This window comes from Carcharodon carcharias, chromosome 6 (genome assembly GCF_017639515.1).
Source record: "Carcharodon carcharias isolate sCarCar2 chromosome 6, sCarCar2.pri, whole genome shotgun sequence".
NCBI lineage: Eukaryota > Metazoa > Chordata > Chondrichthyes > Lamniformes > Lamnidae > Carcharodon > Carcharodon carcharias.
In genome coordinates this window covers 145,320,475-145,345,339 of record NC_054472.1, presented here as the reverse complement: position 1 = coordinate 145,345,339, position 24,865 = coordinate 145,320,475, and the positions used below count along the sequence as shown (strand labels likewise).

At 44.2% G+C, this 24,865-nt stretch overlaps 1 protein-coding gene across 2 annotated transcripts in view; it reads left to right on the top strand.

The window, feature by feature from the left end:
- The window catches only part of kif9 (kinesin family member 9), a 192,821-nt gene that overhangs the window by 106,456 nt on the left and 61,500 nt on the right, over positions 1-24,865 (top strand). For both annotated transcript variants that reach the window (XM_041190665.1, XM_041190666.1), the window contains 4 exons: positions 4,252-4,356; positions 15,033-15,088; positions 20,443-20,533; positions 24,331-24,458. In XM_041190665.1, the coding sequence (XP_041046599.1) occupies positions 4,252-4,356; positions 15,033-15,088; positions 20,443-20,533; positions 24,331-24,458 (380 nt within the window). The remainder of the gene's footprint in view (positions 1-4,251; positions 4,357-15,032; positions 15,089-20,442; positions 20,534-24,330; positions 24,459-24,865) is intronic.

Genomic DNA, 24,865 nt, shown 5'->3' with positions numbered 1-24,865 from the left:
AAAACTGGAATTTCCTTCCTAATAGCACCGTGAGTGTGCCTATACCAGATGGACTGCGGTGGTTCAAGAAGATGGCTCACCACCACCTTCTCAAGGGTATGGGCTCACATCCTTGAAAAAATTATTTAAAAACTATTGCATTCATTTTCATTCCCCCAACTTGAATGACCCCTGTACCATAATCAGTTTGCTCATCTTCCCTACAGTTCCTGTTCTCTTCCACACAGGCTGCAAGAACCTCATAACTGTTGGACAAGTACAAGGGCTGAGGGTCCTCCATTGCTACCTTCTGGATCGCCATACCTGCCTCGTTCATTGTCGAACTCTCTTGTCCCTGACCACAGGCAAAAATCAGAAATTTTTAACCTAAAGGGTTTGACAGCCTCGTGGAGCAAATTGCCCAGGTAACTTTCTCACTCCATGATGCATTGCAGTGCCCGAAGCTCAGACTCCAACTCATTAACTCTGAGCCTAAGTTCTTCAAGCTCCAACACTTACAGCAGATGTGTATGTAGTGGATTGCACTGGTGAACACCAGTTCCACATGCAACAGCCGTAATACATCGCCTGCCCTGCCCTCTCTATTTTATTTTAGTTACCTAGTTAGGTTTTCAGATTTTGAAATCACTGAAAGTGGGAGGAGGTAATGGCCCAGATCTTCTGGTCTCCGGACGTCAGAGACCGGACATACTCCCCCCAATATACGCTTCGGGACCCTGCAAAAGTCCCGATGCACTGAGCTCCATGGGAATTGCCCAGGAAGTTTGAACTCCTGATGGGCAATTCCTCTGCTCCCAGGGACCCTCCACAAAGGTCTCCTACTTTGAGTTAGAGTCAGGAGACTTCAAGTTAGAGTCGGATACTTTGACAGTTCCGACTTACTTACTTGAATAGTTACCCAGGAAATGTTAGACAGAAAAATCCTAGTCTAACTGCTGGATAACTATACAGCTTTGCCCCTGTTGTTAGTCTGTAAACAATATGTCTCAAAAACTAATGGACAGACTTCAACAAAACTTGGTTCAACAAAACAAATAGCGATTGGTCCAAGGAAGAACTGATTAGTTTTTGGCGAAGATCCGAATCCAGATCCTGGATTTTTTTTTAAAGGACCCATCTATTAACATTGGGAGATAGGGACAATTTACTTTTTCTTCCAGCATGGTGTGTTTTTTTTCATTTAGAAAGTTGTTGATTGTTTTAGAATGTTGTGGATTGTCTCAGCTGCTAAGATGCAATTTGTCTCAGCCATCTAAATGTGAGCAGAATTTTCAGAGCAGGTTGTTGGATGTGGATTGACCTGAAGCCTTCGTCAGTGAGATGGAAACTGTAAATGAAAAGGTTTCTATTTTCAGCTTCGTAGTTACTGAGCATCAGTCAGGCAGGGAAAAGCCTCAAGAGAGAGCTGCATAATTGCAATAATGTTGAGTTAACATAACATGGCAGAGGTATGCGTTCTATTGATCTCTTCACTTGTTATTAATGCACCTACTTAGACTCCTTTGACAGCACCTTCTAAACCCACAACCACTACCATCTAAAAGGACAATGGCACAAGATACATGGGAACACCACCATCCGGAAGTTCCCCTCTAAGCCACTCACCAACCTGACTTGGAAATATATCACCATTCCTTCACTGTCGCTGGATCAAAATCCTGGAACTCCCTCCCTAGCAGCAGCTTGGGTGTATCTACACCAAAGGAAGTGCAGCGGTTCAAGAAGGCAGCTCACCATCACCTTCTCAAGGGCAATTAGGGTTGGCAATAAATGCTGGCCTAGCCAGCGAAGCCACATCCCTTGAGTGAATAAAAACCTACTGTTTTATATATACTGACTGAAGTATTTTTAATTTTCCAGCTCTTTGTTTAAACTAGTTTGAAGAGAAATCTTCAACAACAAATCACTTAACTGCTTTCCAATGAAGTCACACTTTGATTTTTCTTACATTTTTTGAAGTCTTGATTCAAAAGCAATTCATCTGCTCACAGCCTTGATCACTTTGCTCACAGCCTCGCCCGCTCTACACCCGCACACAGCCTCACTCACTTACAGCCTCCACCGCTCTGCTCACAACCTTGCCAGCTCTATATGCCTGCTCACAGCCTCACCTGCTCTGCTCACAGCCACACCCACTCTGCTCACAGCCTCGTCCGCCCCAACTGCTTACAGCCTGACCTACTCTGACCACTCAGCCTCGCCTTCTCTGACTGTCTGCTCATATCCTCACCCACTCAGACCACCCGTCCACAGCCTCACCCGCTCTGACTGCCTGCTCATAGCCTCGTCTGCTCTGAAAGCTCACTCATACCCTTGCCTGCTCTGACCACCTGCTCACAACCTCACCTGCTTTGACTGCATGCATACATGCTTGCCCACTCTGACCGTCCACTCACAGCCTCATCCACTCTGACCTCTATGCTCAGCCTCACCCGCGCTGACCGCCAGCCCACAGCCTCGCCCACTCACCACTCACAGCCTTGCTGCTCTGACCACCTGCTCGTAGCCTCGCCCGCTCAGACCACCCACTCAGAAGCTTGCCTGTTCTGACTGCTCACAGCCTTGCCCTGTCTGACTGTTCACTGCCTCGTCCACTCTGACTGACCACTCACAGCCTCACATACTATGACCACTCAAGCCTCGCCCACTCAGACTGACTGCTCACAGCCTCACCCACTTGGACTGACTGCTCACAGCCTCGCTCACTCTGACCGCTCAGAGCCTCGCCCACTCTGACCACTCAAGCTTTGTCCAATCGACTGACTGCACACAGCCTCGCCCCCTCTGACCACCAATTCACAGCCTCGCCCACTCTGACCGCTCAAGCCTTGTCCACTGCAACTGACTGCCCAAGCCTCGCCCACTCTGACTGTTCACAGCTTTTCCCACTCTGACTGCTCATGCCTCGCCCCCTCTGACCGCCCGCTCAAAGCCTCGCCCACTCTGACTGCTCAAATCTTGTCCACTCCAACTGACTGCACACAGCCTCACCCACTCTGACTGCTCACAGCCTTGTCCACTCTGACCGCTTAAACCTTGCCCACGCTGACTGACTGTTCACAGCTTCGCCCACTCTGACTAACTGCTGACAGACTTGCCCACTTTGACTTTTCAAGCCTCAACCACTCTCACTGACCGCTCTCAGCCTTGCCCTCTCTGAGTGACCAACTGCACACAGCCTCGCCCCCTCTGACTGCCCGCTCACAGCCTCGCCCACTCTGGCCGCTCAAGTCTTGTCCACTCTGACCTCTTAAACCTCGCCCACTCTGACTGTTCACAGCCTCGTCCACTCTGACCATTCACAGCCAAATCCACTCTGACTGACTGCTCACAGCCTTGTCCACTCTGACCGTTCAAGCCTCGTCCATTTTGACTGACTGCTCACAGCCTTGTCTACTCTGACTGCTCAAACCTCATCCATCCAACTGCATACAGTCTTGCCCCCCTCACCATTCACAACCTCATCCACTCTGACTGACTGCTCACAGCCTTGTCCCCTCTGACTGATTAAACTTCATCCACTCTGACTGACCACTTACAGCCTCGTCCACTCTGACAAACCACTCTCTGACCACTCTGCTTATAGCCTTTCCTACTCTCAATGCTTCACTTGCAGCCTTGCCCCTCTGACCGTTCTGCTCACAATCTCACCTTCTCTGCCCATTCTGCAGCCTGGCTTCACTCACAGACTCCTCCCCTCTGACTGCTCCACTCACAGCCTTGCTCATCCTGACTACTCCGCTCCAGGCCTCACCCATTCCAACCACTCCACTCCTGGGCCTCGCCCTCTCTGACTGCTCTACTCCCAGGCTTCACACCCTCTGCTCATGGCCTTGTACTCTCTGAATGCTGTGCTCCCTGGAGTCAAGCTTCTTCTGACCAGTCTGTTTCTGGACCTTGACCTCTGAGATTTCTGTGCCCCTCTAAAACTGGCTTTTTGAGCTTTTTTGATTCTAATCACTCTGCCAATATGGCAGCTGCGATTTCAGCTACCAAGCCGTGCTCTGGAATTCTGCCCCTAAATCTCTCCCTGCCACACTCTATCTCTAATTCATCCTGAAGACACTCCTTAAAACCTATGTCATTAACCAAGCTTTTGATCATCTTCTGTATTACATCCTTATGTGGCTCGACATCACACTTTGTTTGAAAGTGCTCCTGTGAAGTGTCTTGATATGTTTTCCTTATTTAAAGGTACTATGTAAATAATTGTTATTTTTCCTGTTGATATATTCCTGTTTCCTACCATAGACTAACCGTCGACACATCAGCTACGAGGCTTTGACTGAAAATCAAGTTCAAGAGGTCAAGGCTCAAGTTTGCAGATATCTGGATGGGACATTGGATGAAATTAATGTGAGTAACTCTATCTGTTTCAAACAATGTATAGTCAGAGAAATACACCAACCCCACAGTTTAATAGGAGAGCCATGCTCCATTACAGCACAGATTGCGGGTAGGGCCACTACACAAGTGCAGATTTTTCAACCCACCCTCTCTCCTAGTGCAGCTCCTACTGGGTTTAGTGAGTTTATTATCTGGTGTATTATAGATTTGTAGTGTGTGTATAGCTGTGGCTCAGTGGTAGTACTGTTACCTCTGAGTTGAATGGTTGTGGATTCAAGGCCCAGTCTAGGGAAGTGAACACAGAATCTTAGATAAACACCCCTGTGCTGTACTGAGGAATGGGTAAATGGTTTGTAACAATTGTGCACTCTGATAGACCTATGCTGTACAGGAAATATATCGAAAGAACGGGAGTATACTGGTTCAGCCCCTTATGCTATTCAATTGGATCTTGGTTGATCTGTACCTGAACTCCATTTTGTCACCTTTGCTCCATATTCCTTAATATCTTTGTCTAATGAAATCTGTTGATTTCAACCTGCATCCACACCTTTTTGGGGAAGAGATCTCCATTCCTACTTCCCTTTGTGTGGTCAGCTCTAATTTTAAGGTCATGTCTCTGTCTCTCTTGGGTCCCTACCAAAGAAAATAGTTTCTCTCTATCTACCCTAACACCTCAATCAGATCTGCCCTCAATCTTCTATTCTCAAGGAAATACAAACTAAGTTTATACAACCTGTCCTCATAATTTAAATGTTAAAGACCCAATGCCATTCTGATGAATCTGTGCTGCACCCCCTCAAATGCATCCTTCCTGAGGTGCACAGTACTCCAGCTGGGGTCTGACCTAGATTTTGTAAAATTGTAGCATAACTTTCTTCCCTTTGTATTCCACTCTCCTTGAGATAAAGGTCTACGTTCCATTAGCTTTTTTCATTGCTTTTTGTACGCGTCCACTAACTTTAAGGTCGGAATTTCATGGTGGCATGCGCACCAAGTAGGTGCGCGGAATCCGCTCCTGGCTGCGATCCCAATTAAGGTGAAACGCATCTGCTCAATGGTCAGGAAGGACTGGGCGGGGGCAGGAGCCTATCCGGCGCTGTGTCCAACAGCAACCCAGCAAGTGCTTTAAAACTAACAGAGGCACCTTCCTGAAGGCTGCCAGGGGAGAATCTTTGGAGTCTGTCCAGGAAACCATTTCATTCAAACAATGGCCTCACCAGCGGCTGGAGACATCAGGCGAGAGGGCAAGTCGGGTGGGCACTTGGCCCTCCATTTTTCGGACAAGTGCCTCATGGTCCTCGTGGAGGAGGTTGGCATCAGGTGGGGACACTCTTGTATCCTAGGATAGCAGGAGGAGGCCACCGCACATGACCAAAAATGCCTGGGAGGAGGTGGCAGCCAAGGTTATTGGCCACGACGTTGTGCAGCACACATGGGTGCAGTGCAGCAAAAGGTTCAGCGATCTGCTGCGCTCAGCAAGGGGGAGTGCTGAGTTGGCATTGATCAGTGTGGAGAAGTGTTAAGGACTCGCCTTTTTAATAGCCCTAAGTGGCCCTTTAATTGTTAGCAGGCACGGCTCTGACACCTGCACACGCCCGCCGACCTGAAGATTGCTCGCCCAACGTCATCTTGCACTATTTCAGGCCTGTTCGAGTTGGGCACGCCCACCCACGAGAGGTAAAATTCTGGCCTAGGTGATTGTATAGCTTAAAAAAGGAACATCCGGCTTAACTAATCAGTGCTGGCGTTTATAATTCACAAGGCTCCTCCCATTCCATCTTCCTCATCTCAGCAATTTGGCATAATGTTTCATTCACTTTACTCTCATGTACTCATCTACTTTCCTTTTGAAAGCATCTCAGCTATTTGCCTCAACCACTTCCTGTGTCAGTGAGTTTTACATTTTTAACACGTTTGAGTAAAGAAATTTCTCCTTGCCTCCCTGTTGGACTTTTTAAATTATTTCACAGGATGTGAGCGTCAATGGCTAGGCCAGCATTTATTGCCCATCCTACATTGGACTTGAAAAGGTGTTGATGAGTCGCCTTCTTGAACTGCTGTTGTCCATGTGGTGTAGGTACACCTAGTGCTGTTAGAAAGAGAGTTCCAGGATTTTGACACAGCAACAATGAAGGAATGGCGATAAAGTTCCAAGCCAGGGTGGTGTATGACTTCCAAGTGGTAATGGTGTTCCCATCCACCTGCTGCCCTTGTCCTTCTTGATGGTAGATGTTGGGGGTTTGGAATATGCCGTCGAAGGTGCCTTGGTGAGTTGCTGCAGTGCATTTTGTAGATAGTACACACTGCTGCCACTGGCCATCAGTGATGGAAGGAATGAATGTTTAAGCTGATGGATGGGATGCCAATCAAGCCGGCTGCTATGACCTGCGTGGTGTCGAGCTTCTTGAATAGTGTTGGAGATGCATTCATCCAGGCAAGTGAAAACATTCCATCAAACATTCCATCAACATTCCATCATTCCATCCTGACTTGTGCCTTGTTGATGGTGGACAGGCTAAGGGGAGTCAGGAGGTGGATTAGTCTCTACAGAGTTCTCAGCCACTGAACTGCTCTTGTAGCTACACTGCTTATATGGCTAGTGCAGTTCAATTTCTGGTTAACAGTAACCCATTTGATGTTGATAGTGAGGGAATCGATGATGGCAATGTTATTGAATGTCATGGGGAGGTGAGCCTAACCCTAACCCTAATGCCTAACCCTAACCCCTAACCCTCATCTCTACCTTAAATTGGTGACCCCTTATTTTTAAACAGTGGCCCCAGTAGAAGATTCTCCCTTGTCAAGACCCCTCAGGCTCTTATATATTTCAATAAAGTTGCTCTTCTAAATTTCAGTGAATCCAATCCTAACCTGCCCAACCTTTCCTCATAAGACAACCCACCCAATCCAGGTAAATAGCTTAGTAATCCTTCTCTGTACAGCTTGCAATGCATTTACATCCTTCCTTAAATAAGAACAATACTGTACACAATAGTCCAGATGTGGTCTCACCAGGGTCCTATATAACTGAAGTATAACCTTTTGTATTCAATTGTCCTCGCAATAAATGATAACATTATATTGGCTTTCCCAATTACTTTCTGTACCTGCATACTAGCTTTTTGCGATTCATGCACAAGGACCCCTTGGTCCGTCTATATCTCAGAGCTCTGCAATCCTTCACCAATTAGATAATATGCTTCCTTTTTATTTTTCCTTCCAAAATGGACAATTTCACACTTTCCCACATTATACTCCCTTTTCCAGGTCTGTTCCCACTCACTTAATCTATCTATATCCCTTTGAAGCCTCCTTGTGTCCTCTTCACATCTTACTTTCCTACCTTTCTTTGCGTCATCAGCAAATTTAGCAAGACCTTCGATCCTTTCATCCAAGTCATTTATATAAATTGTAAACAGTTGAGACCACAGCACTGATCCCTGTGGCACACTACTCATTACATCTTGCCAAGCAAAAAAAGACCCATTTATGCCTACCCTCTGTTTCCTGTTAGCTAGCTAATCTTCTATCCATACCAATATGTTACCACCTATACCATGAGCTTTTATTGACAGCATATGTTATTTCTTCAAAGAACTCCAACAAATTCATGAAACATAATTTCCCTTTCACGTTTCATATTGATGCTGCCTGATTACCCTGAATTTTTCCAAGTGCCCTGCCATAACATGTTTAATAATAGCGTCTAACATTTTCCCTCTGACAGATGTTAAGCTAACTAGCCTGTAGTTTCCTGCTTTCCATCTCCCTCCCTTTTCATCTGATAATGAATGACAGTTTTAAGAGGTTGCAATAACAGATTGTGCCTTTGATGTGGTTTCTGTTTTGTTGAAGCAAGTTAATAGGATAACAGGTATTACAAAGTTTTCTTCACATGGCAGAATGCATTTTTTCTCAGTCTCAATAACAGCATGTTCAACAGAATTTTTCATTTGATGACGAGAGATTTATTTTCTCAAGGAATGTGAAATATTTTCCATTGATATTGCATGGAGTCTGAGGATAGTAGATGGTGGATACAGGGGAGTGGCCATTGAAGATACATGGAGGTGCATGGAGGAGGCATAGGGGCACTGAGGGGTGAGCTTTAGGAAGCCTTTAAACAATGCTAGGAGCCGTGTGGCTGTCACCAAGAACCAAGTTAGGCCTTCTAACCAGCCCACCTCCTCATCCATACTCCTCCCACACTGGTTCGCGGCTCGCAAACCGTACTGTGAACTCAAACCCTGCAGGAAAAGACAAAATTCCAGGGCACAGTTGCAGAGCAGTGAAATGGTCCAGCTCGCAAAATGTGCTCCTAAGAGGAAAATCCAGTCCAGTTATCTTCTAAGTTTTCCCTTTTCTGAAGGAAGCAGCACCAACCTATTCAATCTTCCCTAACAACTATTATCTCTCAGTTTTAGTGGCATCGTATTCAATCTTTTATGTACTTTCTCCAATATTTCTATGCCCTTTTTATAGTACAGAGATAAGGGGCCAAATTTTAAAAATGCCAGTACCCAGTGTGGGTGGGAATTGAAAGTTCAAGCCCTGTAGGTCACTTTGGAATCCCAATGCCTCTGAGACAGTTTTGAATTTTCTTAGGTGGAACGAGGAGGAGCGGAAAACACAGTCTCCACCAATTAACCAGTTAAGCTTGTTAAGGAGGGTGTCATTCAGCATTGTAATTTTTAAATGTTTTTGCAGCATATCTTCTGTACAGCTGTCAGGTTCGCTATGGGACCCAGATAAATTGATTTGTTTTAGCTTTTAAATCAGCCCTTTAGGTCCAACAAGTATGGCGCAAGCATTGCTGCTGTCCTTCTTCTCCATGGCCACTTTTGTTCACATCCATCTCGGGGGCCTACATGCTCTAAATCAGCAAAGTAGCGGCAGCTCCCAACATGGCTGCCGTCTGCTTTTGCTGCTACTGCCAGGCAGGCAGCTCCTGCCTCCTGGAGGCACTCAGGACCCCTAATTGAGTGCTAAGCATTCTTCCTGGCCAATTAGGCCATTTATATTTGAACATAATGTTGTGAGAGCGATGCAACTAGGTGTGAGGTTAGGAGCCGAAATTCATCACCGCATCGAAATTTCAGTCCAAGAGTTCTAAGTGTGGCCTGACCAGGGTTCCATATAAGTTTAATATAATTTCACTATTTCTGAATTGTATACACCTATAAATAAATCCTAATGCTTTGCTGGCATTTTTAACTTGCTTTGCTAACCTGCGGTGCTGCTTTTAACAATTTGTTCACCTGATTCCTACACTATTCACTTACTTTCTAAGGCATAGGTGATGTTTCTGTTTCTCCTACCAGTGCACCACCTCATATTTATAAATATTGAAGTTTATTTGTTACACACTTGCAGTTTGCAAGGTTGTAATTTCTTCTTGTATCTGTAATTCTGTGATATGTTGCATTATTATTCAGTTTTAGCCATCATCTGCAAGTTTTGATATAGGAACCTAGGATGTTATCTATTCCTAAATCCAAATAGCTTATGTAAATTATGAATATCAGTGGTCCCAGCGCAGATCCTTGTAGATGTGGACCATGCTTTCTGCCTTTCCCCAATCTGAGCAACCAACCTGTGACCCCACTCTCTGCTCTCTATTTGTTTTCAGCCAATATCCGTTCAGTTATTATTCCTCGTACTCCACAGGTCCTAACCTTTATAATGAGCCTACCATTTGATATCTTATCAAAGGCCTTTTGAAATTCCAGGTATTTAACATTTACTGCATTAGCCTTGACTATTCGTTTTGTTACCTTTTCAAAGAATTCCATCAGATTAGTTACGCATGAGTTTGAGATTTTGTTATACTCTGGGAACCTGCTATGATGAGGTTTGCTATGGTGTGGAACCCAATATAATGTGGATCCGTCTTGGACCCCAAAATTTCCACTTAAATGAAAAACTGCTATTGTCATGATTCTACAGAACGAATCTTTTTAGGCAGTGACTCTTAAGTGAAAGTGTCATTAGTTCCACTCAATGAGTATTCACTTCTTCCCCATAAAAGTATGAATTTAAGAATCCCGTAAAAATCCCAAGATGAAGTTTCCTTAAGAGGTGAGCAGGGTATTGAGGCGCTGGTTTCTTGAATTGTGTTTTGAGCTGGAGACGTGGCCGCCATATTTGTTAAAGGCGCTGTCATCAGTGGGGTCTAAAATGCTGGTGTCCAATGCCTTATATTTCTGCTGGAAAGGAGTCCTCAATTTGTCACCATAACTTTGTCTTTTGTTGCCTAGGAAGTTAGGACCAAACTTGTCACTTGGCTGAAATGTTTTAAAAGGAGAGTCCTGCTGCTCTCTACCCTGTGGAGTTGAGTAGCTAAAGCAAAGGGATCTGGCAAGACTCGCAACAGGGCATTTACTGGGAACCCTCTATAGCATAAACATCTAAACACCATCTTGAGATATGGATTGTGTTAGCGGGGTCACTGTGTAATTTCTGTTTCTAGATGCTCTTCTATCAGTTCTTTTAGTTCCTGTATCTGTACAATCACTGATGTTAAGCCCAGTTTGGGTTCTGCCAGGGTCACTCAGCTCCTGACCTCATTACAGCTTTGGTTCAAACATAGACAAAATAGTTGAACTCCCAAGGTGAAATGAGAGTGACTGCTGTTGACATCAAGGCAGCATTTGACCAAGGATGGCATAAAGGAGCCCCAGCAAAACTGGAGTCAGTGGGAATCAGGGGGAAAACTCTCCACTGGTTGCAGTCATACCTAGCACAAAGGAAGCTGATTGTGGTTGCTGGAGGTCAGTCACCTTAACTCCAGCACGTCACTGCAAGAGTTCCTCAGGGTAGTTCCCTAGCCCCAACCATCTTCAGCTGCTTCATCTTCCTTCCATCATAAGGTCAGAAGTGGGGATGTTCACTGATGATTGCACAATGTTCAGAACCATTTGTGTCTCCTCAGATACTGAAGCAGTCCATGTCCAAATGCAACAAGATGTGGACAATATCCAGGTTTGGGCTGACAAGTGGCAAGTAACATTCGTGTCATACAAGTGCCAGGCAATGACCATCTCCAATAAGAGAGAATCTAACCATCACCCCTTGATATTCAATGGCGTTACCATCATTGAATACCTACTATCAATATCCTGGGGGGTTACCATTGACCAGAAACTGAACTGGAATGACCATATAAATACTGTGGGTACAAGAGCAGGTCAGAAGCTATGAATCGTGTGATGAGTAACTCACCTCCTGACTCCCCAAAGCCTGTCCATCATTTACAAGGCACAAGTCAGGAGTGTGATGGAATCCTCTCCATTTTCCTGGATGAGTGCAGTTCCCACAACACTCAAGGAGCTTGACACCACCCAGGACAAAACAGCCTGCTTGATTGGCACCATATCCACAAACATTCACTCCTTCCACCACCAATGCACAGTAGTAGCAGTAGGTACTATCTACAAGATACACTGCAGGAATTCACCAAGGCTCCTTCAACAGCACCTTCCAAACCCACAAACACTACCATCTAGAAAAACAAGGGCAGCAGATAGATGGGAACACCATCACCTGGAAGTTCCCCTCTAAGCCACTCACCATCCTGACTTGGAAATATATCACCATTCCTTCACTGTCGCTGAATCAAAATCCTGGAACTCCCTTCTTAACAGCACTATAAGTGTACCTACACCACATGGACTGCAGCAGTTCAAGAAGGCAGTTCACCACCACCTTCTCAAGGGCAACTAGGGTTGGGCAATAAATGCTCTCCCAGCCAATGAAGCCCATACCCTGCGAATGAATAAAAAAAATGATATGTCAGAGAATTCAAGGACAGAATCGATTTGGTTAGAGCTAAGGAATAAGAAGGTTGCAATTACATTGCTCAGTGTAACATATAGACCACCAGCTAGTGGGAAGGATATAAAGGAACAAATCTGCAAGGAAATCACAGAGAAGTGTAAACATCATAGAGTAGTCATAATGGGGCATTTTAATTACCCAAATATAGATTGGGATAGTGGTATTGTAAGGGGCAATGAGGGACAAACATTCCTAGATTGCATTCAGGATAATTTCCTACAGCGGTATGTGTCCAGTCTAACAAGAAAGGAAGCACTGGTTCTTGGGAATGAGACAGGCCAAGTAGATCAAGTGACAGTGGAGGAATATTTAGGGGACAGTGATCATTGTATCATAAGGTTTAGGATGACGGTGGAAAATGACATTGGTCAATTCAGAGTAAGTAATCAACTGGCACAGAGAAGACTTCAATGGGGCAAGAACAGAGCTAGGCCGGATAGACTGGAACCAAAGGTTGGCAGGAAAAACAGTAGCTGAACACTGGGCTACCTTCAAAGAGGAGATGGTTTGAGTACAGTCAAGGTATGTTCCCTCAAAAGGGCAGGTTAGGTCAAACAAATCCACAGCTCCCTGGATGACAAAGGAGATAGAAATTAAGTAAAGAAGAAAAAGTGTGCTTATGACAGGTGTCAGGTAGCAAATACAATTGAGAACCCAAGCTGAATACAGAAGGTTTAGAAGGGATGTGAAAAAGCAAATACGAGAAGCAAAGAGGAATTCTGATAAAAGACTGGCAGCTAACAGAAAAGAAAATCCCAAAGTATTCCATAAGCACATCAATAGTAAAAGGGTGGTAAAAGTAGGAGAAGGGCCTATTTGGGACCAAAAAGGGGATTTATACATAGAGGCAAGAGGCATGGCTGAGGTGTTAAATGAATACTTTGCATCTGTCTTTACCTACGAGGCAGATGCTGCCCAGGCCATATTGACAGAGGAGGAAACTCTGTCACTGGAAGGGTTTAAAATTGATAAGGAGGAAGTATTGGATAAGCTGTTCGTATTTATGTTGATAAGGCACCGGCACTGGATGAGATGCATCCAGGAATATTGAATGAAGTGAGAGTGGAAATTGCAGAGGCACTGACAGTAATCTTTCAATGCTCCATGGATTCGTGAAGGTGCCGTAGGACTGGAGAATTGCAAACATTATGCCCTTGTTCAAAAAAGCATGTAAAGATCTGCCCTACAATTACAGACCAGTCAGTTTAACTTTGGTGGTGGGGAAACTTCTAGAAACAATTATTCGGAAAAGAAATAGTAGACACATGGAAAAATGTAGATTGATTCGGAAGTCAGCATGGATTTGTTAAGGGAAAATTGTATCTAAGTAACTTGCTGGAGTTTTTTGAAGAGGTAACAGAGATGGTTGATGAGGGCAAGGTCGTTGATGTGTAAATGGACTTCCAAAAGGCGTTCGCAATTGTGCCGCACAAGACTTGTGAGGAAAGTTATAAGTCAAGGAATAAAGGGGACAGTAACAACGTGGATACAAAATTGGCTGAGAGATAGGAAACAGGGAATAATGGTTAACAGGTATTTTTTGGGCTGGACGAAGGTTTGTAGTGGAGCTCCCCAGCTGTCGTTATTGGGACTCTTTCTTTTCCTGATGTATATAAATGATCTAGATCTTGGTGTGCGGTAAACAATTTCAAAGTTTGCGGATGACACAAAACTTTGGAGAATTGTAAACTGTGAAGAAGACAGTTTAGAACTTCAAAAGGACATTGACACATTGGTGGAGTGGGCAGATAGGTGGCAGGTGCAGTTCAATGTGGGGAAATGTAAGGTGATGCACTTTGGTATAAAGAACATAGAGAGACAAATAAAGGGTATCATTCTAAAGGGTGTGCAGGAGCAGAGAGACCTGGGTGTATGTGTACATAAGTCATTAAAGGTGGTAGGACAGGTAGAGAGAACTGCTTCTAAAGCATACAGTACTCCAGGCTTCATTAATTCATTGATAGGTTCATATAGTACAAGAGTAGGGAGGTTATGATGAACTTATATAAGACACTGGTTAGATCTCAGCTGGAGTATTATGTACAGTTCTGGGTGCCACATTATAGGAAGGGTGTGAACATATTGGAGAGAGTGCAGAAGAGATTTCCGAGAATGGTTCGAGGAATGAGACAATTCAATTATGAGGAAAGATTAGAGAAGTTGGGACTGTTTTCCTTGGAGAGCAGAAGGCTAAGAGGAGACTTGATAGAAGCTTTCAAAATCATGAGGGGTCTGGACAGAGCAGATAGGGAGAAACTGTTTCCACTCATAAACAGATCGAGAACCAGAGGGCACAGTTTTAAAGTGTTTTGCTAAAGAAAAATGTGAGGTGAGAAAAAACTTTTTCACACAGCGAGTAGTTAGGGTTTGGAATGCCTTGTCTGGAACTGTGGTGGAGGCAGGTTCAAATGAGGCATTCAAGATGGCATTGGATGATTATTTAGATAGAAACAATGTGCAAGGTTACGGGGAAAGGGCAGGAGATTGGCACTAAGTTAAAATGCTCAGAGGGCCGGTGCAGACATGATGGGCTGGATGGCCTCCTTCTACACTGTAACAATTCTGTGATTCTTTACCTTCTCAGCCCACTGTCTTCCTCTGCAGCAAATGCAGCAGAGACTGCCATGCCAGAGTGGGGCTCCGCAGCCACACCAGACGACGTTTAACGCAGAGTTGACTAACACGGCATGAATCATCATCTTATGAGATGGAAGCTGCCTCTGTATAAAAAAATGTAACCAAAAGTTTGGGCCTGGCAATTAAGTTGCAACATTAAAAAATATTGCAGTGTTTGTGTATTATGATTAATTTGAAGTTAACCATTTGACCAATTTTATTTTAAAAAGATTACAAATCTCAGGCAACTCCGTGAGTCCTTTGCACAGTTCAAGATAATTTTGCAGTAAGTACTCATGTATGCTCCTTTTGTTCTAACAATTATATTTTCATTAAGTTGCAATGACTTCTTGGATATCGAACATTCCCAGGGTAGCTACAGCACAGGATAGAGACAGAATAAAATTCCCTCTTTACTGCTCCATCAAACATTTGTAGTGCAAATACAACATGGGTAAGATACAGAGTGAAGTTTCTTCTACTTTGCCCATCCCAGGCTAGGGTACTCCCTTTGTCCTCTCCCATCAAAACACTCAGGTCAGGTATATCACAGATAGAGACAGAGTAAAGCTCTCTGTATGTTATCCCATCGAGCACTCCTAAGTCAGCTGGAACATAGTTAGATATAAAGCTTCCTCTACACTGCCCAAACAAAGGGTCCTAGGCCAGGTAAAGTACAAGTTAAGAGTTAAGTCCCCTCTGTGCTGTACAATCAAGCAATTTCAGCTCAGCTATTTCCTTTGTTTGCACTACATCAGTGACTGCTTTAAAAATATTTTATTGTTTCAAAACACTTCTTGTTAAAGTCAAGTTATATTTTACTGAGCTTGGGGGAGGTGCTGGTAGCCCGCCCATCTTTGGGCTTATTGAGGCCCTTAAGTGGCCAATTAATGACCACTTAAGGGCCTCATCTCGCCTCCATCACTATTTTACCCACGGCAGAGAAAGGTCCAGGCCAAGCAGGTAGCTTGGCAGCTTTAGCTATGCAGCCCGATGTCGGACAAGGGGGGAAGCTTCTTTGCAGGTCTCCTGTGCCCATCACAGTCATCTTCCCCCTGCTCCCAAGGGCACACTGCCCCTTTATCCTCCCCCCTAGCCTCTCAAACGCAGCCCTTCATCCTACTCAACCCCCTTGCTGGGGCCTGCCAGCCTGACCCCAGCAAAATCCCCCCTTACCACTTACCTTGGTGCCTGGCCCCAGCGACAATCTCCAATGGGGTCTGTTGTGGAGTATTTTAAACCAACACTCAACACAGGGTCTTTTGTTCAAAGGTCAAGCAGCCTTTATTTTAACACTGGCGGGGAGACAATCTCCACTGGTAAACCAGGAGACTTCTCCAACAATACAGAGTTTCAAGCAGTTTTTATACTATTCCAATTGTGTTGCAATCACGGTGCCATTTATAACAGAACAGATACCATTGAGCAGGACTGGAATTTAGAACATCACAACAATGACATATGATGACTACCATCATGTCATCTAATTAAGAAATGAAGGAGGCAATTGTCACAATCAAAAGGCCCCAGACAACATCCATTCACCACCGTCATGGAAGGAGAGAAATCTTTTACATAAAGATCAACTTTGGAGCCAGGGACAGCTCATCATGGTGTTTTCAGTTGTGGAAATAACGTCAGCACTGAACAGGTCTGTCCAGAACAGATTTTCTGGATCAAAGTTGGTGCTAAGCACCAATTATCCAGCAAGATGTCCTCAGGAGATGTGTTTGTGATACTTTATAAGCTTAGCCTCCGGGAACCATTTTAACCCCATAATTGATATAAAGCTTAAAAGCCCCACTTCAGGGACAGTAGCCACCTCTCCCGCTTGCTTCTGCTGAGACTACAAAGATTGACCAGCAGCTCTCTGAGGTGGGTCTGTCTGTCCCAATAGTCTGTTAAATGACAGTGGGGCTGCTGTTCTTCCCATAGGTGGGCTCCCCCACGCTGACTTTTTTCGCCATGTGGTGGCGCGGGGACCACGGCTTTCTGTAAAATCCAGCCTGATGAGTTTTTTGATTAGGTAACGGAGGTTGATTAGGGCATCATTTTGAAATTTGCAGATGACACAAAACTTGGAAGTATAATGAACTGTGAGGACAGTGATAGATCTCAAGAGAATATAGGCTGGTGGAATGGTCAGGCATATGGAAGATGAAATTTAACACAGAAGTGTTAAGTGATACATTATTGATAGAAAGAATAAAGAGAGGCAATCTAAACTAAAGGGTACAATTCTAAAGGGGGTGCAAGAACAAAGAGACATGGATGAATATGTGCTTACGTTGTTGAAGGTGGCTGGGCAGGTTGAGAAAGTAGTTTAAAAGACATAAATATCTTTATAAACAAAGACATGGGGTACAAAAGCACAGAAGTGTTGATGAACCTTTATAAAACATGTGCTCAGCCTCATCTGGAGTATTGTGTCCAAACACTTTAGGAAGGATGTGAATGTCTTAGAGACAGCGCAGGAAAGGTTTATAAGAATAATTCCAAGGATGAGAGACTTATGTTACATGGGTAGATTGGAGAAGCTGGGATTGTTCTCCTTAGGGAAGAGAAGAGAAGGCTGGGAGATTTGATAGAGGTGTTCAAAATCATGAGAGGCCTAGAAAGAGTATGTAGAGAGAAACTGTTCCCATTAGTATCAGGGTCGACAATCAGAGGACATAGTTTGTCAAAAGAACCAAAGGCAACATGTGTGTTTATATCTGGAATGCATTGCCTGAAATGGTAGTGGAAGCAGATTCAATCCCATCTTTCAAAAGGAAATTGGAGAAGCATATGAAAGGAAAACATTTGCAGGAAAAGTGGGACCAGTTAAATTGCTATTGCAGAGAACTTGCAATTGCTCGACCAGTTGAATGGTCTCCTTCTTGGCTGTAATCATTCTGATTCTAAGACTTCTAAAAAAAATAATCTTTCATGGGATATAGGCATCACTAGGTCAGCACTTATTGCTCATCGTAATTACCCTTGAGAAGATGATGGCGAACTGCTGCAGTCCATGTTGTGTAGGTACACCCACAGTGCTGTTAGGAAAGGAATTCAAGGATTTTGACCCAGCAACAGTGAAGGAACAACAATATAGTTCCAGGTCAGGATGGTGTGTGGCTTGGAGGGGAACTTGGAAGAGGTGGTGTTCCTATGAGTCTGCTGCCCTTGTCCCAAGTGGTAGAAGTCATGGATTTGAAAGGTGCTGTCTAAGGAGCCGTAGTGATCTTGTAGTGCATCTTGTAGATAGTACACACTGCTGCCACTGTGTGTCGGCAGTGGAGAGAGTGAATGTTTAAAGTAGCATAAGGGATGTCAGCCAAGTGGGCTGCTTTGTCCTGGATCGTGTTGAGTTTCTTGAATATTGTTGGAGCTGCAGTCATCCAGGCAAGTGGAGAGTATTCCATCACACTCCTGATTTGTGCCTTGTAGATGGTGGACAGGCTTTGGAGAGTCAGGAGGTTAGTTACTCTCTGCAGAATTCCCAGCCTCTGACCTGCTCTTGTAGCCACAGTATTTATATGGCTAGTCCAATTCAGTTTCTGGTCAATGGTAACCCCCAAAATGTTGATAGTGATTGTGATAGTGAATCTATGCTGTTTTTGGTTGTAAAGTGCTTTGGGGCGTCCTGAGTTCAAAAAAATCACAAATCCAAGTGTTTCTTTCCTTCTTCATCCTAACCAACCCAAATAAACATGGGCCAGGTATAGCATAAACTAGAACTAGACTAAGGCTCCCCCTACACTATCCCATCAAGACTTACAAACATATGGAATAGGAGCAGAAGTAGACCATTCGGCCCCTCGAGCTGGTCTGTCATTCAATAAGATCGCGGCTGATCTGTTTCGAATTCCACATTACCATCTACCCCTGATTACCTTTGATTCCCTTGCTTAACAAGAATCTATCTACCTCCGCCTTAAAAATATTCAATGACCCCGCCTCCACCACCTTCTGAGGCAGAGAGTTCCAAAGTCACACAACCCTCTGAGAGAAAAATATCTTTTCATCTCTGTCCTAAAAGGACAGCCCCTAATTTTAAAACAGTTCCCTAGTTCACCCACAAGAGGAAACATCCTTTCCACATCCATGTCAATACTATTCAGGATCTTATATACTTAGTCAGGTCACTCTCATTCTTCTAAACTCCAGTGGAAACAAGCCCAGTCTGTCTAACCTTTCATCATAAGACAACCTGCTCATTCCAGGTATCAATCTAGTAAACCTTCTCTGAACTGCCTCCAACGCATTTTCATCCTTCCTTAAATAAGGAGACCAAAACTGCACACAGTATTCAAGGTGTGGTCTCACCAATGCCCTGTAGAACTGAAGCATAACGTTCTTGCTTTTATGTTAAAATTCCTCTCATAATAAAGGATAGCATTCCATTAGCCTTCTTACTTACTTGCTGTACCTGCATTCTAATTTTTTGTGAGTCATGCACTAGAACACCTAGAGCCCTCTGTGCCTTGGAATTCTGCAGTCATTCCCCATTTAAGTAATACTCTGCTTTTTTATTCTTCCTGCCAAAGTGAACAACTTCATACTCCATCTGCCAGATTTTTGCCCACTCACTCAACCTACCTATATCCATCTGCAACCTCCTTATGCCCTCTTCAAAACATACTTTCCTAGCTATCTTTATGTCATCTGCAAATTTAACTATCATGTTTTTGCTCCTTTCATCTATGACATTGATATGAATTGGAAAAAGTTGAGGCCCCAGCAGAGACCCTTGCGGGGCTCCATGCATCGCATCCCGCCAATCAGAAAAAGACCCATTTATGCATAATCTCTGTTTTCTGCCAGCCAGCCAGCCAATCTTCTATCCATGCTAATATGTTAACCCCTACACCATGTGCTTATATTTTCTGCAATAACCTTTGATGTGACACCTTATCAAATGCCTTCTGGAAGAACTTTCCAGAACAGATATATCATGGATTAGATAAAGTAAAACTCCCTGTTCACTGCCCCACCAAACACTTTCAACTATGGTACTCCCTTTGCCCCTATCTCTGCATCTGCTGCTGTGGCTGTCTCTATTTAGGGTTGCCAACCCTCCAGGATTGGCCTGAAATTGTCAGGAATTGAAGATCAATCCCCAGGACACAGTGTAGTGCAACCCGGAGAAATATCATAGGGATTAAAAAAGATTTTTTTTTGTCATCATCTTTGAATATTTCTCTCCTTGCCAGATATAAAAACAGTAAAAATGGGGGGTGTTGGAGTAGGGGGGTGGGGGGGAAGGCATAGGAAGGCAATGTACGACAAGGATGGCTATGTTGGCCAACTAATGGCAAGAATGTGGGGCAAGTCGTGTGAAGAAACCTCCAAGAATACATTTAACTCACATTTGTCAACCACATCTCTACTGCTGTCTCTGTCTCTGCTACTGTCTCTGTCTCTGCTACTATCTCTGCTCCTGCTGCTGCCTCTCTCTATTTCTGTCCCCGTCCCTGCTTCTATCTCTGCCTCTATGCTGCCTCTGTCCCTGCTGTTGTTTCTGCCTCTGTTGATGTTTCAGCTTCTATTTCTCTTACTGCTGTCTTTGTCTCTACCTCCGTTTCACAGTTCTCAGCAAAAATGTTAATAGTCAAAATCCAGACTTTTGACTTACTTTTTATTTTCTTTCACGCCAAGGCAACAAGGGCAGGAAATAGAGACTGCATTACGGAAGAAGTACATTCTAATTGATAAAATGAATAAAGCAACCAGCTATACCCCTGAACTGGTGAGTGTGAGGAAACCTGGGCTATCACATTACCTCAGTACCTTTTTATTAGGGAGATGTTTGTACATATACATGGATATCAGGTGAAGGAGAACAGGGCTGCTTTTCATCCAAAATTTTAAAAAAAGATTGACTTTTTTATTATCTTAAAATGCCTGTCACAATATTACACATGAATTGCTTTGACTTATAGCTTGTTATGTAGGTGAATGACCAGTTAATCCAGTGGTATTGATTGACAACAGAATTTTGGCCAGAAAGCTGTCTTCCTGACCCCCCAGAAGGCAAGACCAGTTCAGACCAGTATTCCTATTTTCCAGTTTTTACTGTATTTTTCCTTTTGGGCCTCTTCAAATATTGCCATGGGATCTTAATTTCTACCAGAACAAGTAGATGGGACCCTCACTTTATCTTCTCACCAAAAACTACCCCTCAAACAACAGACATAGGAACATAGGAGCCGGAGTAGGCCATTCAACCTATTGAGCCTACTCCGTTATTCAGTCCAATCATGGCTGATTATCCACTTCAATGCCTTTTTCCCACACTATCCCCATATGCCTTTATGTTATTGATATTTAGAAATCTGTCAACCTCTGCTTTAAATATACCCAATGACTTAGCTTCCACAGTCCTCTGGTGTAGAGAATTCCAAAGATTCACAACCCTCTGAGTAAAAAAAATTCTCCTCATCTCAGCCCTAAGTGCCATCCTGCTTATTTTGAAATTGTGTCCCCTGTTCTAGACTCCCCAGCCAGGAGAAACATTTTACCTGCATCTACCCTGTCGATGCCTTTAAGTATTTTATAGGTTTCAGTGAGCTCACCTCTCATACTTCAAAACCTAGAAAATACAGGCCCAGTTGTCTTTGTTCTTTCAAGGGGTGTGGGCATCACTAGCAAATCCAGCGTTTGTTGCCTATCCCTAATTGCCCTTGAACTGAGTGGCTTGCTGGGCCATTTCAGAGGGTAGTTAAGAGTCAACCAGTTTGCCCAATCTCTCTCATAGGACAGTCCCACCATCCCAGGAACAAATCTGATGAAACTTTGTTGCATTCTCTCTATGGCAATAATATCCTTCCTAAGGTAAGAGGGGAACAAAGCTACAGACAGTGCTCCAGGTGAGGTCTAACCAATGTTCAATACAATTGAAGCAACACTTTGCTACACCTGTATTCAAATCCTCTTATGATAAAGACTAACATACCATTAGCCTTCCTAATTGCTTGCTGCGTCTGCATGTTAGCTTTCAGTGATTTATTGACACCCAGATCCCTTTGTACGTCTAAACTTTCTAATCTCTTACCATTTGAGAAATAATATGCACATCTGTTCCCCTTACCAAAGTGGATAACCTCACGTTTTTCCACATTATTTTCCATCTGTCATGCTGTTGCCCACTCATTAAGTCTGTCCAAGTCCCCTTGAAGCCGTTTTGCAATTGGCTCACAACACACATTCTCACCTAGCTTTGTGTCATCCACGAACATAGAAACATTACATTTGGTCCCCACATCCAAAACATTGTGAACATCTGGGACCCAAGTTCTGATTCTTGCGGTACCCCACTAGTCACAGCCTGCCAATGCGAGAATGATCTATTTATTCCTATTCTCTATTTTCTGCCTGTTAACCAATTCTTAATCCATGCAAGTATATTACCTCTAATCCCATGGGCAGAAGTTTCTGTTGTGGGGGCGGGGGAAAATGGGTGCAGGCACGGGCTGGCGTGGACCCGATCGGCACCCGCGATCGTGGATAGCGGGATTGTGTGGGCAGCAGTGGGCGTGCCCAGACTGCCAAGTCCAATGGCAACCTGGCAGCCTGTTTAAATGAAGGCCTGGCAGCCGCCTGTAGGCTGGTGACAATGGCCAATTCGAGGGTGCACCACAGGGGATCAGCTGAGCAGGCCAGGCTGGAGGGAAGGACAGACAAGCAGGCCAGGCTGCAGGGTAGGCTAGCGGGGGGCCGAGGGTGGCTCGTTTGTTCTGTATGTGTGTTTAAGAAAAATGTCATGAGTGTTTGTTTGGACATTCAAATTTACGTCCAAGGTCCTTAGTTCCTGCTGATGACCTCGCAGATTTTGCATTTAGGTGCCGACTATGGATGCACCAGGCAAGGCTGGTCCTGCTGATCCATTTGTGTTGTGCTAGCTGAAGGTTCGTTGGATTAAAGCCTCTCGGGTGTCCCTGCCTCCTTGGTGTAGTCCCGGGTCAGCGTCTATCCCCTCAGCATTCTCCTGTGCATGTTCGTCTTCAGAATCAGTGCTGGACTCATCATGTGCAGCCGCAGACAATGCATCGACGTCAACTGCTACCTCGCTTTCCAGCACAGAGCGTCTGTGACCTGCTTGACACAAGTGTGGACAGTTGATTGGGAGACACCGCATAGATCACCCACCAAGCCCTGGAAGGAGCCAGAGGGATAGAAGTTGAGGGCAGCTGTGACCTTCAAAGCCACTGTCATGGGGTGCCTGCCCACACAGTTAGGGGAGATCTCAGGGCAGATGTAGTTGACTGCCTCCCTTGACAGTCGAAGCCTCCTTCGGCACTGCACCTCAGACATATTGAGGTAGCTGCTTTGCCGCCTGTATACCCTGGTAGCAGGATAGTGGTGTCTTCAGCGGCCCCTTCCACCTTGGACTATCTCTTGGCCCTGTGCCACTTGTGCCTGCGCCTGTACTCCCAAAGGCTGAAGGAAGCTGAATGTGCACTCCTGGCCTCTTCCTCCTTCTAGCCCTCCCTTCCTCCTCAGAGGAACTGCCTCCAGTGGACATGTCAGATCCCATATCCAGACTAAGGGGAGACCTTCGGAAAAGCTGCAGGCTCACTAAAGATTCCTGACTGCAGAGTGCTGACCTGAAGGTTCAAAGTACACTGATAGTTGCTGGAATGCGTTCTGAACTACTGCAGATCACATAGGCAAGTTTAAAATACTTTCTCCAATAAATACCGTACAAAGCAGATTGATGACCCCACTGGGCTCTCTTATCCCATCCGTGGATGAGGTTCATAGAAAAGTATCTTACCCCATTGTGCCCATGCGCCGACACGAAGATCGCACGGGCGCCTAAAAATCGCCATCAATTGATGACTAAAGGGCCTTAATTGGCCTGTTAATTAATGGCGGGCGCGTGTGTACTAATTGGCTCCATGTTTCCTACATTATGACAGTTACTATGCTTCAGAAGTACTTAATTGGCTTGAAAGTGCTTTGGATTGCCCTGAGGTCAGGAGAGGTGCTAGATAAATGCAAATATTTTTCTTATGTATTATTTTTCTGAAGAATTAGACATAATTTCCACAGTAAATACTGTGTATAATTCTGTATGATATTGCTGTTGCATGTTATTTCATTCATTTTTCTATAATTATTTAACTGTTTATGTATAAAATGAGATCCAATATTGTACTCCATGCTTTGGAAGGCAAGAGAAGAGCCTTGTGGAAGTATATTATAATTTCTATTTTATAAGGACTTTATTTAAGAAGCAGAAAGAATTTTAAGCTTGTTATCCTGGGCTTATTATTGTGAGCTCACTTGAGCATAAAGACCAGTGAAAACCTGTCAAAGGAATGGAATTGGAACTCAGCTTTGAGAAACTGAAAGTCTAGATATCCATTATCTTTTATAGATATAAAAAAAATTCAAATCCCTATAATTCATTCCCAGATATTGGTTACAAGAAAAGATTGCATTGGCCACAACACCTGCTAAGGGTTTCTTTTACAGTATTTTATTACTTATGTGGATATCAGCAATTGTTTTTTTCAATACCTTGTCATTTGGTGCTTGCAGGTTGTGACCGAGACGGCTGAAGAAACGCAAGTTGGAGAAGTTACTGGAGAGGGATTTGGTATTGGACAGGCTCCAACATCAGCTAAAGCCAAGAAGATAAAAACCAAAAAAGGCAAGGAGTCAACTGGGTGAGAGGCTTTAAGTTTTTTTTTTATTGCATTTGTCTTTCTGCTTCATGAGAAATCTGCTTAGGCAAAATTTCCTCATAATCTTTTTGTGTTGTTGCAGTCTTCCTCTTGTGTCAATCATTATAGAATCATTTGGTACAGGACAAGGCAGCTCAGCCCATCATGCTTGCATGATGCCCTTTGAAAGAGCTATCAAATTAGTTCCACTCCCTCATTTTTGCCGCATAGCCTTGCAAATTTTATCCGACCAGATTTTGTTGTTGAAATGCATCTAATGGTATCTACAATTCATTAGACCCGCCCCTGCTACCTGCAGCCAAAAATATTTTTCCCAATAAGTTTCTGAAAATGTGAGGTAGTAGCAACACAGCAAGGGAAACGGGGCACTTGGGTGAATAGGGAAACCA